Source organism: Coregonus clupeaformis, chromosome 10, assembly GCF_020615455.1.
Source record: "Coregonus clupeaformis isolate EN_2021a chromosome 10, ASM2061545v1, whole genome shotgun sequence".
Classification (NCBI taxonomy): domain Eukaryota; kingdom Metazoa; phylum Chordata; class Actinopteri; order Salmoniformes; family Salmonidae; genus Coregonus; species Coregonus clupeaformis.
Window position 1 is genome coordinate 21,582,045 of NC_059201.1, and position 20,000 is coordinate 21,602,044.

A 20,000-nucleotide genomic window follows, 5' to 3' on the forward strand; every position below is an offset into this window, starting at 1 on the left:
CAAAGACTCCAAACTGGCAAACAGACAAGACAGAGAGATAAAGAAAGGCAGAGAGAAGAGAGAGAAGGAAAGCAGGGGGAGATGGATGGTGAGGGAGCTGCTGTTTGATGTCTTTGCTAGCGCCATGGAAACAATGAGCTGTGATTGTAAATGAGCTAATTAAGTAAACTGCTAACGAAGCGTGGAAACAATTTGCTTGACCCTTCAGAGCAGAGAACTCTGGGAGCACAACACTAATCAGCTAGAGACGGGAGGTACCAGTTACAGACAGGTAACACACACATACACACACACACAAACACACACACACTGAATGACTTGTACTATCTTATTAGGCATAGCCTCGGTTCCTTTGATACCTTCTCAGCACCGTGTCACAAGTGCCTCTCACAACACACCACTTAAAACATCCAGCGGCCAACGAAACAGCAGAGCAGAGATAGAAGGATAGAAGCGAGGGATAGAGAGATGAGAGAAGGCTGACAGAGAGAGCAAGAGAGTGAGAGAGCTGTGAAATAACGTAGATGGATACACAATAACAAAACACTCTGCTCCTTCAAGGGAGCCTGATGTAACCGATAGCAACTGAGTAATTATTGACGGAAGGCTGCAGAAAGCTACACTGACTGACACTCAGCACTGGCTAGTCGCTGCGTTCGCTGGTAGTGTGTGTCTGGGCTGACTGATATACTAGTACTCACTGTAGAGCGAGTCCTACGCTAGTCACTAGAAAGCCATGCTAGAAAGAGTGAAAGTGATATGGGCCACTTCCATTCTTTATAGTATGGGCTGTGTGGAGGAGAGTCGTTTGTGAATGCAGCTACAGGGTGTTACTCACTTGATGAACTGTCCCATGTCATCACACAGAGCCTCACAGCCAGGCCATTTACACTCTCCATGGCCATAGAGAGGATGGGAACCTGCATGCTCCTCATGGCTGGGGGAGGGAGAGAGAGAGAGGGTGAAGAGAGGGAGAGGGAGGGGGGAGGGGGAGAAAAATAGCAGGTTAGAATGATCTGAAGCTAACATAACAGATGTACAGACATCACATACTGTACGGGAAAACAAATTAGTGATCTCATTTCAGATTATCAAGGACAGATGAAATAAAGCAAGCTGACACACTAACACATCAGTAGAGACATGCCTCTGAGCAGCAAAAACACACACAGTGCAAGCATCCATTGTTCCACACTAAGGCCATAGTTCCTTTACTATCATCAGAGCTTAGTGAACATGAAGCTAAGAGCAGAATGGTGTGTGTGTGTGTTCCTCCGTTTCAAACGTTCATCCTCACACAGCCCCAGTCCCCCCCTCCCTCTCTCTCTCCAGTCAGTATGGGCGGGCAGAGAGACTTAGACGGCCCGCCTGATTGGTGCGTAGGGCGGCGGTCTTATCCCTCATACGGTGGTTGTTCTGAGACGTGGCTGCAGGCTTTATTGTGGTGAGACAGTTCTCTCTGTGTGTGTGTGTGTGTGTGTGTGTGTGTGTGTGTGTGTGTGTGTGTGTATGTGTGTGGGTGTGTGTGTGGCTCTGGGATGCTGATTCTGGTTTGGCCCAGATCCAGGCACTGGCCATGTGTGTTTGGTGTGTGTCCAGTAGCCAGTGTACAGGGTTCACATTGTGCTGCAGATGAGGTTTGGCCCAGCCTGGCCTCGTGTCTGACACACTATGACAGAGAGTTCACAGTTTATTGACATTAAATCTACCAGCATCCAGAGACGTACAGGCTGGAACAGCAATATGCATATGTGTTTGTGTGTGTGTCTGTGTGTGTGGAGGCGGTTGAGGCTTCTCCCAGATCCACATCACAGGGTTGTCTAACACAAACCATCCCTCTCACAGATGGGACCATCCCAAAGACGAGCACCCACTCTTCCCCTCCTCTCCTTCCTCTCTTTTCCCCTCTTCTCCTCCCCTATTCCCCTCTCATTGGTCAGATGTGCTGGCAGTGGTTGTGCTGTGTGTGTGTGTGTGTGTGTGTGTGTGTGTGTTGGCTGTGGTTGACTCTGCTCAGTTCAGAAGCTGCTCAGACTGCAGACACGACAAACTACTGGCAACCACACACCAGTCCACATCAGCCATGCATTAACTGGAGCATGCTAGCCCCTCCCAGTCTCCTCTGCCTCCCTATTAGCAATGCTAGGGTAGTGTTAGCATGGGCCAGTCAAATAGCAAAGGATATTAGCGATGAGCTAGCTCTCTTATACTTCCCCCACACAGAGGGAGCATGTCCTCATTCTCGGGATGTTAGGTGTGTGTGTGTTACTCACTGGCTGCTGGACAGTGGGCCGCCTTTGGAGTAAGGCATGAGGTGTTCATCTCCGAGGTCTGCCTTGCTGAACGAGGAGATCCATTCAAAGAGTCTTGCTCTTAAAGATGAAATGGACACAACCCACAGGTGAATACCGATGCACCCCCAACATCCTCAACACACACAATCTGAAACACACATCTCCTCTGAACACACACATACCTAACAAACACACACAAAGAATAACACTACACACACAACACTTTTTCTACTTTGTGCTCACATTCGCACAAAACATTTATCAGGTCACCCCTTCCTCATTCACTCCTCCTCCTCCTCCTCCTCCTCCTCCTCCTCCTCCTCCTCCTCCTCCTCCATCTCATAATGTTCAGCCAGACACACTCATGCCAAACTGGCACCTGGGCAGCAGTAGAGTAGTAGGCTATGCTCCAGATAACACATGAAAACCACAAATCAAATTAACTGAGGGCCGTTTACACTAGAATATTATACACACCAGCTTATTGCACAGTCCTTCACACAAATACACACACCCTACACACACCCTACACACACACACACACACACACACACACACACACACACCATCATATTACACAACACTTCACACAAATAAACACACCCTACACACACACACACACACAATCATATTACACAACACTTCACACAAATACACACACCCTACACACACCCTACACACACACACACACACACACACACACCATCATATTACACAACACTTCACACAAATACACACACCCTACACACACACACAATCATATTACACAACACTTCACACAAATACACACACCCTACACACACACACAATCATATTACACAACACTTCACACAAATACACACACCCTACACACATACACACACACACACACACACACACACTATATACACACACAGACACACCCACACACCCTACACACAGAGTCTCTGTGTCAGAGTGAACTTCTCTCTAAACTACGGAGAGGCAGTCCAAAGACATAGTAACTATGTGTGAATTAGTTCCAGCGCAGTTCCTCTACAGGACACATGGAGGACACATCAGTCACACTGTATTACTATCTGTGTACATCACACTCTCTCTAGCTCTATCAGACGTGTGTGTGAGTGTGTGTGTGTGTGTGTGTGTGTGTGTGTGTGTGTGTGTGTGCGTGTCTGCTTTTCAAAAACCTGTGCTGTAGCAGTCCATCGTGTAACAAACTCTCGCTGGGTGACGCCAAGCGCCTAATTTGTTTGCAATCATCTAACAATAACCCATATAATAAAATACATTTCTGAAATATGCCCCCGATGGTGCATTTATATGAAACGTTTGTAATGCATCCAACTGTACCTGTCTCTGTACCTGTCTCTCTTTGGGGTGTGGTTGCTCTGTCCGTTGTGCAGGCTGTGCAGGGTGCTGTGTGTGTTTGCTTTGGGGAAGGAGGATGAGGTAGAGTTGGTGCTGAGATCCAGGCCCTCTCCAGTCTGCTGCTGCTTCAGGGCCTCCTCTGCAGACTGCACCCCCGACACCTCCTTCCACAGCTGCTGCAGGTCCCCAGGACACATGGCTGCAGGGGGGAGCGGAGAGTGGGGGATGAGAGGAGGGTGGAGATTTAGAGTTATTGGATATTAGTTATTACTCACAAAACCATACCATAACCCCCTATCCAGTTATACATGTAGGCTATCTACACACATGCACTCACACACATAGAGACTCACACATGCACTCACACAGACACTCACTGGGACGAGCCCCTGGGAGTGGTTAAGTATGAGGAAAATTATGGGGTAGGAACTGGAGGAAGGTAAAGGCTAATTTCTGTATGTTTTTGTTATCTTTCTACATCTCCCCTATTCCCCAGTCTCCCCTGTTAGTAATTACTGCTGTCCAACGCTAGCAACGCTTCTTTTGTGCTGTGTGCGTGTGTGTGTGTGTGTGGGGGGGGGGTATGGGGGGGGCTGTGATTGGGGGTATGTTGTAGCTATTTCTCCTCATATTTCACTGTGAGAGGAGAGAAAGGTCCACCCAGCAGCCCCTATCACACAGACCTGACCCCCTGACCCCCTCCGCATCTGGCCCAAGCTGTTCCTGAAAGACACAGCCCGCTCCTTTCTCACACATGGCAGAAAGCACACACACACGCTCACGCGCGCACAGACACACACACACACAGTGCTAACAGAAATCCAAATATTATGTCTGCTCCTTCTACATTCTTCTCTCAGCAAGCCAAAACAAAACCCTCACTCTAGAGGAATGGAACTGTGTGTGTGTATAAGTGTGTGTGTGTGTTTGAGAGAGAGAGTGTATACATGTATGTGTCTGTGTGAATAGATTTAAACTGCCAGCTATCTTTATTGGCTACCGCAAATGTGTTTGTGTGTGCAACCACTAGTGTGTGTGTGTCTAGATGTCTATCAACATAGACATTATGCCTGGGTCAAGTTAGATTTACGCAGAAATGAAGTCGCCCCAATCAACAACAAATAAAATAAATCAAATGTTTATCAGTGTTTGCAACAGCCAACTGTAAGCGATTTATGCTAAAACTAATATGAAGTATATATAATCTATAAGCTCAATAGACAATCTGCCCACCACACACACATGCACTCACACATGCATACCGGACGGATGGAGGGACACTGAGGTGGAGCGCACACACAAACACACACTCCACGGGTAGCGGGGTTCGGAGCGGCATGGCTACCAGGGTGTGTATGTGTGTCTGTATGAGTGTGTGGCTGACCAGAGGAATGCTCTTCCTCACGCCTGGCTGAGCCGTCACAATGGACAGGCTCTTTCACACTGCAGGGAAATTCCACTCTGACGAGAGAGAGAGGGAGTAAGACAGAAGAAGAGGAGAGAGAGAGAGAAAGAGAGGAAGAGGAGAGAGAGAGAGAGAGAGAGAGAGAGAGAGAGAGAGAGAGAGAGAGAGAGAGAGAGAGAGAGAGAGAGAGAGCACGAGAGAGGGAGGGAGAGAAAGAGAGAGAGAGAAAGAGCGTGAGAGAGGGAGGGAGAGAAAGAGAGAGAGAGAGAAAGAGGGGGACATGCCAAAGCCAAGGGTTTAAAGCTGTCTGATAAATTCCACTCTTCCACTCTAAAAACGTCTAGTCTGTCTATCACACTCATTCAGTGTGCAGTACTTTTAGAGGTGAAGTCTGGAGTAAAAAGTCTAGGCCTGCAGAACTGAAGGGTGGGGGTCGCTAGTGTACTGCCATAGAGAGAGAGAGAGAGAGAGAGAGAGAGAGAGAGAGGCGAGGGTGGGGGAGAGAGGGAGGGAGGATGGGGGAGGAAACTCTATCCTGGTCTGTGTGTGTTCTTGCCAGTCGGGGATTTAGTAATGTTACGGCCACTTTGGAACGCCAAAGCTCTATGTGTGTGTGTGTGTTTGTATGCGTGTGTGTGTCCACTCCTAAAGCTGGGGTTGGTTATGGAGAGCTGAGCACACACACATGCACACACACATACACATACACATACACACACATACACACTGAAGTGGGGTGGTCAGCAGTCAACATTCATATCTGGAAAACCTCTGTGACAAAACAAGGGGACCAGACAAAAACACACACACACACACACACACACACACACACACACACACACACACACACACAAACACACACAGGGAGAGACAGAACAAGAATGTAGGGCCGTGTGTCTGGCTGATCTCAAGCATTAACACAGACACACATGCATGCACCCTCCTTTCCCCCCTTAGAACTCTGAATTTGGTGGCATATTTTACCTATTATCCAAATGACTGCCTTCCACAAACAATCAGGCCCGCCTTTTATCTTTTATGAGCTGACTAAGTTAACAGGCTTCACATGTGGCCGTAGGTACTGGGGCTGTGTGTGTATGTGTGTGTGTTTGTGTGTTTGTGCGTATGTGAGTATGTGCATATGTGTGAGTGTGTGTGCACACAGCTTGAGATGATGGCTGGGCTGAGGGCAGTGCTAGCTCTTTAGTACTGTCATTATTAGCACTAAAACACTCCTACCAACTGGCAACCAGACCTCTGGGCTATGTCTAGTAGGGAGGTATGGAGGAGGGGGGAATTTGGTGGGTAAGGAAGTAATGGGATTTGAGAGGTAAGGGTAAAGGTGAGGCTGGGTGTGTGTGTGTGTGTGAGTGTGTGTGTGTGTGTGTGTGTGTGTGTGTGTGTGTGTGTGTGTGTGTGTGTGTGTGTGTGTGTGTGTGTGTGTGTGTGTGTGTGTGTGTGTGTGTGTGTGTGTGTACCTTGCTGCAGGCTCTGCATGGGGTTAGTGGGCTGTAGGGAAACCAGGCCTTGTCTCTGCAGGTTGAGGATGTGCTGCTGCTGAAGCTGCTGCATCTGAATGAGCTGCTGCTGGAAGGCCAACTGCTTGTTACCTATCTGCTGCTGTGGAGAGAAAGAGAGAGATAGTACTTACTTAGTTATTGTTAAAACTCCAAAACGTATTTCCCAACATTTCCAACCCACTCCATTGGAGAGCATTTGTATTATGGTTTAAGGTGGCCCATTCCATCAATGTATCTCAGGTACATCGTAAAATGGAGTCTGAAAGTCTCCACACAGACTAGCAGTGTTGCAAAGTAAAACTCTGAGACCACAAAACTTGAATCTGTTGTATGGGGACTCTTGAGGAAAGAGAGAGATGGAAGCAGGGAAGGAAGGGATGGAGGGAGGAGGTGAAGGGGTGAGTGGTACAGACTACATGGCATGTGGCGATAACGTCAGTGCGTGTCGCGGTGATAAATGTCCCCTTTCCTGGTTTCCCTGTCGGTGCTGGCCCTAGCCTGTGTTACACTGTTTGATGTCCCCCCTGAGAGATGGCCCTTATCTTCCCCAGATAACAGAAGGAGAGGAGAGACAGCGAGAGAGAGAGAGAGAGAGAGAGAGAGAGAGAGAGAGAGAGAGAGAGCGAGAGGAACAGAGAGAGAGAGAGAGAGAGGAACAGAGAGAGAGAGCGAGAGAGAGAGAGAGAGAGAGAGAGAGAGAGAGGAGGGGTGGAAAAATAAATAAATAGAGGTTTTTCTATCGGAGAGCAAGCAGCGGCCGACGAGCCTTTGAACAGACAGGAGGAACTCACAGGAAGGCCACAAGGTCACTTCCTGCCAGACTGGGCGTCTGGAGGGGTAGGTTGTGTGTGTGTGTGTGTGTGTGTGTGTAGGGAGGCAGAGGGTCACTGTGTCAGCACAACAGGCATTCCCTCCAGAGAGGGAAGAGAAGAGAAAGAAATCCTCCAGTGGTAGAGTCTGACCCGCCAGTTTCAATGTTACACTTGTTCTCTTGACTTCTGTCACAACTACACACTCAACAACCTTCTTGTACACCAAGCACAATATACTTTAGTGTATACAGCTAGATATTTTCCTGACCATGTAACCAGGACCCAGAGTTTTTCCTGGTCCAGTCATGTGGTCAGGAAAACCTCCAGGCCTTATCTGTAGCTCTTGATGCCCACCTAAGAGCTGTTAGAAGCTTTCTTGCACTGTTCGACACTTTCCCTCCCTTGATCCATCTCTCCTTCTCCCTGGTCCTGTCTGTCCTCCCCTCTATTTCACCCTCTTTCTCCAGAGACATGGTAGTGGTTCTTTAACTCATTGTGTGTGTGTTCTGTTTACATTAGCCGCGGCTGAGTGGCCAAAGCTAGCGCAGTAACAGGCTGTCAACGTGATTTATGAGCACATCACACACTGTCTGAGCCTGCCAGTCTCACACACACACAAACACACACACACACACACACACACACACACACGTACACACTGCCAGTCCCAAATGTCTACTGTGACAGACAGTCACTTCATTAGGCTGACTTCTGACCAGCGCCAATGCACCAGTCACACACACAGGCAAACACACACACTCTCTCAGCATCACTTCTACTCAGAAAAGAGTGAGTGGAACAATCAGAGAATAGAGAGGGCGTCAAAAAGTGAGTCATTGATGCACAAACGCTCAAAAATGCACAGGGGAGATTTTTCATTTTTTCCTACTCCCTCTCTCCATCCCTCTCTCCCTCCTTCCGTCTGTTGAGTGACCAGCAGAGCACACAGAGCTTTTACTCAATTAATCTATCCATCCATCCACTTGATTTATCTATTAGTATTATAACTATTCATCAGAATAAGTTAAGAAGGACTGATTGAGTACTCATGTGTAGTACTACCCCTAAATATATCCCCTAGGCCCTTCATCTAACCCCTATGCCCTGGGCACTTGATGAGTAGATGACCTATGTAGGCCTACGTAACCTACCTGCCATACCCATTCTAACCAGTAGGGTGAGCACCTCCGGGCCTCGAGGTCCTCAGCAGTGCTGCTTCTCTTTCTTCCTCTCAGACCTGGGACACCAGGTGAGTGGAGACTCTGGCCAATCAATGACATTAACCATTCAATTAACCACCAGCTAGTGAAGAAAACCACCAGTATTGCGCTGCATGAGGCATTTAAATATTTCTGAGTTCGACTATTGATTGCTATAAGGCAGTGAGTTAGACTGTGGATCAAGCTTAGCTTTAGCTGTACACAGGGGAGGATATATGTCCACAACAGTGGGAGCGGTGAGCCATCACACATCAACTGTGTGTGTGTTGTGTAAGTGTGTGTGTGGTGTGTGTGTGTGTGTGTGTGTTTGTGACCAGTGTTTGCACTTGTCTGGTTGTTACAGGAAAAACAAAACCGGAGAATTGGACAGGAGTAAAAAAAAAAAAAAAAGGAATCAGACACGGTCTCTACATGCAAGTCAACCACAACTGGTTTGCTTTGGTCACGGTCGAGTTGGCTGACCGCTGTAGGCAAGGGGAGAGAGGGTCCACAGGGAGAGGGGGATTAGAGAGGAGGGAGAAAAGAGGGAAGATCTAGGCCGAGCCTCCTCATGCGATTCCCACAATGGTCTCTGGAGTGAATGAGCTCCCTAGAAGCCTGTCTCTGTTTCTTACCTGCTCCTGTCTCTCTCCCCCTCTCCCCCCTCTCTCCATCTCTCTCTCACTCTTCTCTTTTTCTCTGCCCCTGCCACATCCCTCCTCTACTCTCTGAAAATATCAGGTTGGATGGGGAGTGTGTATGTGTGTCAGGTTTGATGGGGAATGTGTATGTATGTGTATTTGTTAGTGAGAGAATCCCTTTATGATTAGTCTCTTAGACACCTCTGACAACTCACAACCCTGAATTGAACCAACCCCCCTTCCAACACACCCTCTATGACAGTTTTCTGGTGTGATCTGGTGGATGCTCTTTGTCGTTACGCGTTGTGATCCTACTTGATCCACCGTGATCCCTGTTAGTGTGGTTAGACCAGGCGGAGGAGTGTGTTGGCACAGTTTTCAACGCTTGCGGGGGTTAATTGACAATTAAAAGTGTGTCAGGCACCTCCTATAGTGAGGCGACAAAAGGATTTTACCTCAGGCTTCACGAACACGCGCGCGCGCACACACACACAAGGCTTAACGCAGAAGCCATGTAAATGAATCCTTATCCTGCATTAACACAGAGCTCTCTATGAATGAGATTTAGCATGGTGTGTTAGTGGAGAACAATGAAAAGCCATATTCCATCACTACCATAATCCCTGTTTGGAGAAGCAGACTACACAACACAGGCAAGAAGACAGGAAGAGGAGAGAAAGAGGAAGGAGAGAAGGAGGAAAGGAGAGAAGGAGAGGATAAGAGGACAGTAGGAGATAGGGAAAGAGGAGGATGAGTAGAGGAGGAGGGTGGAAGAGGTGTGCGCTCTGCCCCAGTACAAATGCGCTATAAGTCACAGCACTTCACCTCCATGTGCCCTACATACTCCACAATCCCCTAACTGACGTGTTGGCCACTTCAACTGTGTACGAGTGTGCTTGTGAGTGCGCTTGATAACACCACTCCGTAGGGGTCTCACCTCTTTGGCTGCCTGCTTCCCAGCCTGCTGCTGCTGCTGAGTCAGAAGCTGAAGATGCAGCTGCTCCTGCTGCTTCTTATAGTACTCCTGTAGCTGGAGAGAGAGGGAGGGAGGGAGGGAGGGAGGGAGAAGGGGGTCGAGCCATAGAGAGAGAGAGGGAGGGAGGGAGGGAGGGAGGGAGGGAGGGAGGGAGGGAGGGAGGGAGGGAGGGAGGGAGGGAGGGAGGGTAGAGGTAGGGAGAGAGAGGGTGGAGGGTGGGAGGGAGGGAGGGAGGGAGAGAGAAGGGGGGGAGGGAGAGAGAGGGGGGAGAGAGGTAGGGAGAGAGAGGGAGGAAGAGAGAGAGGGGGGAGAGAGGGAGGGAGGAAGAGAGATGGGGGAGAGAGGGAAGGGATAGAGGGAGAGAGAGAGAGGGAGGGAGAGAGAGGGGGGGAAGAGAAAAGGGAGACAAATTGAGTCAATAACATTTCAATCTTCAAAAGCCTCCTGTGAAAGAAAACCCCAGGCCTTGCTGCAATAACACAAAGCACAACAGAGAGCAGTGAGAGTGAGGCGGTGTGTGTTTGTGTGTGTGATATATGGTGTACACAGCTTCTTTTGATCGCTCTCTCTCTCGCTCTCTGCATCTCCATGAAGGCCATGCGTCATTGTTGTGCCTCTGAACGCGACAAGCTTTATAGACAACCTACCAGACAACAACTAGACACAACTGTCAGATTGTGTTTGCATAATCAGTTTCTCCAGCAACTAAAGCAGGTACACGGAGGCTAAGGAAGCTGCTGGAAGTGCCTTCTCGTGGGGGAAAGAGGTAGAGAAACCAGCTAGCATGATCAGATAAACACACGTCTTTCTAGATAAAAGGTTGACTCTCATGTGGTAAAAGGGTGAAGGAGTTAGAGAGATGCACTAGCATGACCCAACAGGAGTGTTCTGTCCCTCTAGGGGAGATATGTTGCTGAAGCCATGGAGATACCCACGTAGCTGTCTTTTTAAACTTTCTTCGTTTAAAAATAGTTATTTTAATGTTCACCTGAAACACCTGGACAGAGGTGGGCGGGTGTGTGTGTGTGTGTGTGTGTGTGTGTGTGTGTGCGTGTGTGTATATACAGGGCAAGTGGGGGTGTAGTGAGGTTTGAGGCGCCCCGTAAATCTTGGTGCCCTACAGTACCTGGCATGTCAAGGGCGTCGCCATAGCGCCAGAGACAGATGTGAGACAGACCCATGTTATTTATGGGCTGCCTGACTTATCATCGAGGTAACTGTCTGAGCAGAGGGGTGTGTGTACGTGTGGGTTGGGGGTGGAGGGAGGCGGGACAGGTGTTCTGAAGTGGCTATTTTGTTGGAGAATCAAGGGGTGTATCTGTGAACAACTAGCCTAGTGAAGGTAGAAAGTGAAGTCATATTGTTTTCCACCATCCTATGTTTTCAGATCATATAATAATAGGGAGCGATGTTGGACTCCTACTGACTGATACTGTTCCTACTGACTAGCCACAGCCTGTTTCTGTTTGTTTGACCAAGTAACCAGGAAGCTGTATTAAGATGACCATCTCCCTGTGCTCTGACCGCCTGTCTCTACAACAGGGGAGTGTGTGTGTGTGTGTGTGTGTGTTTGTGTGTGTGTGTGTGTGTGCATTCCTCTCCTTTATTCTAAGTCCCTCCATATTTCCCTCCTTCTTTTCACACTCCAAAGGCGGAGTTAATCTCTCCTCTCCGCGTCACTGGCTGGCCACACACATACACACATACACACACACACACACACACACACACACACACACACACACACACACACACACACACACATACACACACACACACACACACACACACACGCTAGGCTGGAGCTGGAGAATTGTGGGAATAATTAAGTGATAATTAAGGTCTTTTTAATGATTTGATTCAGTGGCTCTGCAGCATTAAGAGAGCCACTCACCTCGCCAGCCTATTACTGTGACCTTGACTTGACTAACACACCAAGAAATAAACTAGATCAGCTGTGGTGTAATTAAAGGTTAGAGGAAACTTAAAGGTTAAAACACACACACACACATACAGTACCAGTCAAAAGTTTGGGCACATCTACTCATTCCAGGGTTTTTCTTTATTTGTACTATTTTCTACATTGTAGAATAATAGTGAAGACATCAAAACTATGAAATAACACATATGGAATCATGTAGTAACCAAAAAAGTGTTAAACAAATATTTTATATTTGAGATTCTTCAAATAGCCACCCTTTGCCTTGATGACAGCTTTGCACACTCTTGGCATTCTCTCAACCAACTTCATGAGGTAGTCACTTGGAATGCATTTCAATTTACAGGTGTGTCTTAAAAGTTCACTTTTGGAAATTCTTTCCTTCTTAATGCATTTGAGCCAATTAGTTGTGTTGTGACAAGGTAGGGGGGCTATACAGAAGATAGCCCTATTGGGTAAAAGACCAAGTCCATATTATGTCAAGAATAGCTCAAATTAGCAAAGACAAATGACAGTCCATTACTTTAAGACATGAAGGTCAGTCAATCCGGAAAATGTCAAGAACTTTTAAAGTTTCTTCAAGTGCAGTCGCAAAAACCATCAAGCGCTATGATGAAACTGGCTCTCATGAGGACCACCACAGGAATGGAAGACCCAGAGTTACCTCTGCTGCAGAGGATAAGTTCATTAGAGTTACCAGCCTCAGAAATTGCAGCCCAAATAAATGCTTCACAGAGTTCAAGTAACAGACACATCTCAACATCAACTGTTCAGAGGGGACTGTGTGAATTGCTGCAAAGAAACCACTACTAAAGGACACCAATAAGAAGAAGAGACCTGCTTGGGTCAAGAAACACGAGCAATGGACATTAGACCGGTGGAAATTTGTCCTTTGGTCTGGAGTACAAATTTGAGATTTTTGGTTCCAACCGCCGTGTCTTTGTGAGACGCGGTGTGGGTGAACGGATGATCTCCGCATGTGTATTTCCCACCGTAAAGCATGGAGGAGGTGTTATGGTGTGGGGGTGCTTTGCTGGTGACACTGTCTGTGATTTATTTAGAATTCAAGGCACACTTAACCAGCAAGGCTACCACAGCATTCTACAGCAATACGCCATCCCATCTGGTTTGGGCTTAGTGGGACTATCATTTGTTTTTCAACAGGACAATGACCCAACACACCTCCAGGCTGTGTAAGGGCTATTTTACCAAGAAGGAGAGTGATTGAGTGCTGCATCAGATGACCTGACCTCCACAATCCCCTGACCTCAACCCAATTGAGATGGTTTGGGATGAGTCGGACCGCAGAGTGAAGGAAAAGCAGCCAACAAGTGCTCAGCATATGTGGGAACTCCTTCAAGACTGTTGGAAAACCATTCCAGGTGAAGCTGGTTGAGAGAATGCCAAGAGTGTGCAAAGCTGTCATCAAGGCAAAGGGTGGCTATTTGAAGAATCTCAAATATAAAATATATTTTGATTTGTTTAACACATTTTTGTTTACTACATGATTCCATATGTGTTATTTCATAGTTTTGATGTCTTCACTATTATTCTACAATGTAAAAAAAAATTTTTTTGAATGAGTAGGTGTGTCCAAACTTTTGACTGGTAGTGTACGTACACACACATTAACTCAAACACACACATCAACTCAAACACACACACACACACACACACACACACACACACACACAACACCACTCCCACTCACACAATGCAAAGTCTCCATGGGGACATGAAATGTAATGTTCCGATGACTGATATGGTCTCTGATTGCTGAATATAGTGTGTGTGTCTCTCTCTCTGTGTGTGTGTGTGTGTGTGTGTGTGTGTGTGTGTGTGTGTGTGTGTGTGTGTGTGTGTGCGTGTGTGTGTCTGTGTGTGTGTGTGTGTGTGTGTAAAAGTGGCTGACTAGGAGACAGTGTGTTTAATTAAGTGGGATAGTTGTGTTAAACTCAGTGGTTTTAAAAGCAGAGGTAAAATGGCCTTACACAAGTGTGTGTGAGTGTGTGTGTTTCACCCCACCACTTCTCTCCTCGTTAAGAGCAAAAAGAGCTGTGTGAGTCCTTCTTCACCGTCTCATTCCCAGAATCAGTATATTTCCATTACCATCCATTTTGTCAAATCTTCCCATTGCAATTCATAGAGGCCTAAAGCAATGCTTCCTTATTACTACTGTCTGTTCAAGCCCTGGATGTGTGTGTGTTTGTGTGTATGTGTTAAATGCACTGTCTGTTCTAGCACTGCCTCTGCAGCAATTATTGCTCTATTTCCACACTTTTAATAGCTGCAGCCTATTAAGCACGTACAGGAGAGGGAGTGTGTATGTACTGTCTGTGTGCCTGTTTGAGTGTATCTCTGTGCACATCTGTGTGCCTGTGTGTTTGTGTCTGTACATCACAGGAGGTTGGTGGCTCCTTAGTTGGGGAGAACAGGTTCATGGTAATGGCTGGAGTGGAATGTTATCAAATACATCAAACATGGTTTCCATGTGTTTGATGCCATTCCATTTGTGCCGTTCCAGCCTTTATTATGAGCCTCCACTGCTGTACATGCCTGTGTGTGTATTTGCATGTGGCGTGTGTATGTGTTTGTGTGTGTATTTTTGTGAATATGTATGTGGACACATTTCTGTAGGTGTGTGTGTACTGTGTACTATATGTGATTGTGAGTTATATGCATGTGTGTTTGTGTGTCAAATATTTGACAGACATGTGATGTTGCCCGCTAGGTAAGATCGGTTGCCATGTCGACCAACGGAACAAACACACTCCAGTCCCCAATACACACCCAGATCACAGCACCTCATCACACACCCCTAACCAATCAACAACCAGGACAGTTTAACTGGTGCCTGAGGACAGCTAACATAAGCTCTCGCTGACCGCAAGGTGTGTGTGGCTGAGTGTGGCTGAGTGTTACGTTGCTAACATAAACGTTTGTAAGACTTTGGTTATGCTCACTGATGGGGAGCATAACAGGCTTTAGAGAATTGGAAAGTGTGAGATTTTGTGTGTGTGTGTGTGCACATTTGTATATCTGTGTGTATGTTTGCGTGTGTATGTGTGTGTGTTACACTCTGTTCAAAGGCCTCGAAGCTCTCAGTAACTGTGCCAGAGGATACAATCACAACCAGTGTGTCAGCACCTCCACATAGACACATCTAGACATGCTGGGCTGGGACTGAGCCCAGGAAGGAGTGTGTGTGTTCATTTCATATGAGTGTGTGTGTTACCTGCTGTAACATGATGGCCTGTTGCTGTTGCAGCAGGGCCTGTAGCTGAGGAGGGGACAGTATCTGCTGCATCTGTTGAGGAGTGATCATCTGGGGGGTCAACATAGCCATGGACACTGGCACCTAGAGGGAGAGGACGAGAGAGAGGGTTAGATATACACTGGGAGTACAAAACTACTTCCATGACATAGACTGAATCTATGTCATAGACTGAAGTGAATCCAGGTGAAAGCTATGATCTCTTATTGATGTCACTTGTTAAATCCACTTCAATCAGTGTAGATGAAGGGGAGTAGACAGGTTAAAGAAGGATTTTTAAGCCTTCAGACAATTGAAACATGGATCGTGTATCTGTGCCACTCAGAGGGTGAATGGGCAAGACAAAATATTTAAGTAGAATGGTCCACCACCCAAAAGACATCCAGCCAACTTGACACAACTGTGGGAAACATTGGAGTCAACCTGGGCCAGAATCCCTGTGGAACGCATTCAACACCTTGTAGAGTCCATGCCCTGACGAATTGAGGCTGTTCTGAGGGCAAAAGGTGGTGCAACTCAATATTAGGAAGGTGTTCTTAATGTTTTGTACACTCAGTGTATCACTCTGTGACACACATTGCTGGCATTGTGAGAAACCTGGCAGTGTGTGTGAAAACAGAGAGAGATAAAACCTAGCAATGTAATCTCCCTATGGAATATAAAATCATATCTGGTACAATAAACAGATGATTATGACTCTCTATCCACACAATCAGGTCTTTGAGAGCAGAACGGAACAACAAACAATCAGATAAGATGTTATCTGGTGAAAAGGCTGAAGGCAGGCTGGGACACAGACTCACATATGGCAGCAAACAGTGATGCACCGCACAAACAGATTCTAAACACACACGCGCACACACACACAGACAGACAGATTTGTCAGCGTGCACTGATGCGTCATCAGGATAGCAGATACGCCACGATGCTAATCTGATTACAAACATACTATGACTGAATGGAGACAAACTAACCACTCAGAGAATAATACACACACACCCACCACCGACAGAGTAACAGAAAGACTAGCATTGATGCTATCCTCTGGCCAGGGGCTAACTCAAAGAGCATTCACCTGTTGATTGAACACACACACAAGCACGCATCCATCCAAACTTTTACAGATGCACAATTGAGAGCATCCTGTCGGGCTGTATCACTGCCTGGTACGGCAACTGCACCGCCTACAACCGCAGGACTCTCCAGAGGGTGGTGCAGTCTGCCAAACGCATTACCGGGGGCAAACTACCCACCCTCCTGTACACCTACAGCACCCGATGTCACAGGAAGGCCAAAAAGATCATCAAGGACATCAACCACCCGAGCCACTGCCTGTTCACCCCGCTATCATCCAGAAGGTGAGGTCAGTACAGGTGCATCAAAGCTGGGACCGAGAGAATGAAAAACAGCTTTTATCTCAAGGCCATCAGACTGTTAAATAGCCATCACTAGCACATTAGAGGCTGCTGCTGCCTATTGAAATTACTGGCCACTTTAAGAAATGGAACACTAGTCACTTTAATAATGCTTACATATCTTGCATTACTCATCTCATATGTATATACTGTATTCTATAATATTCTACTGTATCTTAGTCCATACCGCTCTGTCATTGCTTGTCCATATATGTATATATTCTTAAATTCCATTCCTTACTTAGATTTGTGTGTATTGGGTATATGTTGTGAAATTGTTAGATATTACTGCACTGTCGGAGCTAGAAGCACAAGCATTTCGCTACACCCGCTATAACATCTGCTAAACACGTGTATATGACAAATACAATTTGATTTGACTTGATTTGATGACTAAGAGCTTCCGTCCTCTGTAAATTTGCCTAAAAAACTCCAGAGTTCACAGTCACCAATTACACTCAAAGCCCACAGAGAGGGAGAGAAGAGAGGAGAGAGAAGATAAGAGAGTGTAAGAGAGAGAGATGGGGGAAGAGAGACAGACAGAAATAGACAGAAAAAGAGAGAGAAAGATGAATCCATGCAGTAGTTTAGTCCTACAGCTGATGCCCAGCAGGTGAGCTATGTTCCTCTTCACTGAGTGATAGAGAGAATGAGAGAGAGAGAGAGAGAGAGAGAGAGAGAGGGATGATTACCTCTCCCTTTCCAGCCTACAGTGGACAGCTCAATAAAAATAATACTCTGTGCTCAATACAAATAAGGGCTGTTAGGAAGAGATGGCTGCTTTTACAGAGATATACGACCCTGGGTTAGAACCTCCCATATATGGACATTCATCTTCAATCCCCTGTGGAAAAACAGAGCTTCTCTCTCTATGCCTCTCTACCCTTCTCTCTCTCTCTCTCTCTCTCTCTCTCTACCCCTCGTGCTCTGTCTCTCTCTATTGCTCTTTCTGATATTGGCAGTCATCTGTTTTGCAGCACTGCATGGCTACCCGTCTCTCTTAGGAGTCTATCTATTCCCCGCCTGAGGGGTGGCAGGGGAGAGAGGGAGGGAAATAGAGAGAGAGAAAAACGGAGAGAGAGGGAGAGCTGTCAGTAGTAAATTAAATCTGTAAAGGGCTGATTTGACTTTGTAAACAAGATTGGCCATAAATACTAACACTCCTCCCTCCCTCCCTCCCTCCCTGTGTTATCAGCTGCAGCCTGTGTGTCGGGCCCTGTCCAATCCCTTATTGTAAGCTGCTGTATCGTGATCAAACAAGCCATCCGTATCCCAACACACTCACTCATCACAGGGAGAGGAGGGGAGAGGGGGAGACTGAGCGGGAGGGTGAGGGTGAGGGTAAGGGGTAAAGGGAACAAGGGTAGACAGGTACAACAGGGGTGGCTGCTAAGACAGCAGAGTCTATCCCCCTGTGAGGGGAAACCAATGATGTGTATAAACCCTGGATGACTGACAGGGGGCGCTGTATTGAAGCCACCGCACAGCCATCTTGGTACTCCTCCTCCATTGTAAAACCTTACAGACACCTTAATGCATACTTTTAAGCAGGTGTGATGGTGTGGTTGAGAAGCGGGTGAGGGAGGGGTTATGTACGCTTGGCGTCACGCCAATTTGCCTCTGCCTGCGCCACCGATGCTGCTCGTCACTCTTGGCTGGAAAATTAAAACCTGTAATTAATTGCTCTTGTGCATCCCAATCTCTTCTCCTGTCACACACACACACACACACACACACACACACACACACACACACACACACACACACACACACACACACACACACACACACACATTCTCTCCCCCTGACAACCCATACATTCTATTTTATACACATGCTCATTGACATTTTCAAGTTGCAGGCGCAATAATTACTGTGTTATAGCACCTTTCTGTGTGTTGGCAGATGCACTGATGGCAGGCATGAATGTGTGTGTGTGTGTGTGGGTGTGTGGTGTGTGACAGGGGCTGAATGCTGAGTTGTTAAGGTTTGACGGCATTAATTGCCACTATAATCTAATATCACAAAGCAGTGTGATTATGGAGGCGCGCGGCACAGCGGCTATACCTCGCCACCGCCTCCCAGCGCCACGGAGAAAACAAAAGGGCCGCCATTAGCAGTTTGACGGGCCCTAACAAAAGATGCTCACAATGTGGAATTATATTTTCATTCGGCTTTGTCTCTCCCCGTGAATGATTTCTCCCCTTTCATTGCCCTGTGAATAGGGGAGAGAGTGAAAAGCCAGGCGATTTGAAGTCAGCCATTTATTAAATGCATTTAATTTTTCACTCTCCTCTGTCTTTTTTTGAGGGGGCATTGCATGTTAATTTAAAAGAGAGAGATGCGAGGTAGATTAGTAGAAGCGGAAGTGGAGAGGGGGGAGAGGGGGATGAGGGGGTAAGGGGGACGAGGGAGGGAGGTGGAATGAGACAGCTTACACATCCAGGCTGCACTCTAAAACCAAGACAAAGACACACACTTTCCCTTTCAGAGTGACCGGAGAGAAAGGACGGAAGGAACAGGGAGGGAAGTGAAAGAGAGGATAGAGAGATAGAGAGTAATTACAGACAGGATGAATCATGGAGGGGGATTGGTGGAAGGGGGAGAAAAGGAGAAAGGACTGGGGTGTATTCACTAGGAACCAAACAAAACCAAACAGAAGCAAACAGAATGAAACAGGGAGGGACCTACCTGAATTTGTCCAATAGAAACTCTCGTTTTCATTGCAAAATGTTTTGGACTAATGATTACACCCCTGGTCTGGTACAGGCCCAAAGCCTGTGTGTGTGTATATGTACATGTATGTGACAGACACACAGCACCAGCAGAGACTGACAGAGGTCAACCTTCACCAAAGAGAGACACAGAACGAAGGGAGGAGAAGGGGATGAGGAAAGAGAGGGGGAGGAGAGAGAGGGGAAGGAAAGAGAGGGGCAGGAGAGAGACACAGCCCTGTCGTTTTCAGAGAGTGGAGGGGTAATTAGAGAGGTTGTTTGAAGAGGGAGTTTAACTGATTAACAAAGGAACAGAGGGAGAGAGGGAGAGAGAGAGGGAGAGATGGAGGAGAAAGAGGAAAAGGCATCGCGTCCCAGAGGGTTGGGAAGAGGGAGAGGGTGATGTATCATGCATTTCAATGAGGCTCGATCTCTCACTCCTCTCCTTCCTTGATGACTTTTAA

At 47.1% G+C, this 20,000-nt stretch overlaps 1 protein-coding gene across 6 annotated transcripts in view; it reads right to left on the minus strand.

The window, feature by feature from the left end:
* LOC121575347 (forkhead box protein P4) overlaps positions 1-20,000 on the minus strand; it is a 123,743-nt gene that overhangs the window by 23,588 nt on the left and 80,155 nt on the right. For 2 of the 6 annotated variants that reach the window (XM_041888373.2, XM_041888377.2), the window contains exons 4-9: positions 15,369-15,491; positions 10,156-10,242; positions 6,525-6,666; positions 3,624-3,840; positions 2,274-2,372; positions 839-937 (exon numbers count right to left, since the gene is read on the minus strand). In XM_041888373.2, the coding sequence (XP_041744307.1) occupies positions 839-937; positions 2,274-2,372; positions 3,624-3,840; positions 6,525-6,666; positions 10,156-10,242; positions 15,369-15,491 (767 nt within the window). Of the gene's footprint in view, positions 1-838; positions 938-2,273; positions 2,373-3,623; positions 3,841-6,524; positions 6,667-10,155; positions 10,249-15,368; positions 15,492-20,000 lie in introns of all 6 variants that reach the window. The other 4 variants (XM_041888375.2, XM_041888376.2, XM_041888374.2 and 1 more) reach the window with 2 other exon arrangements.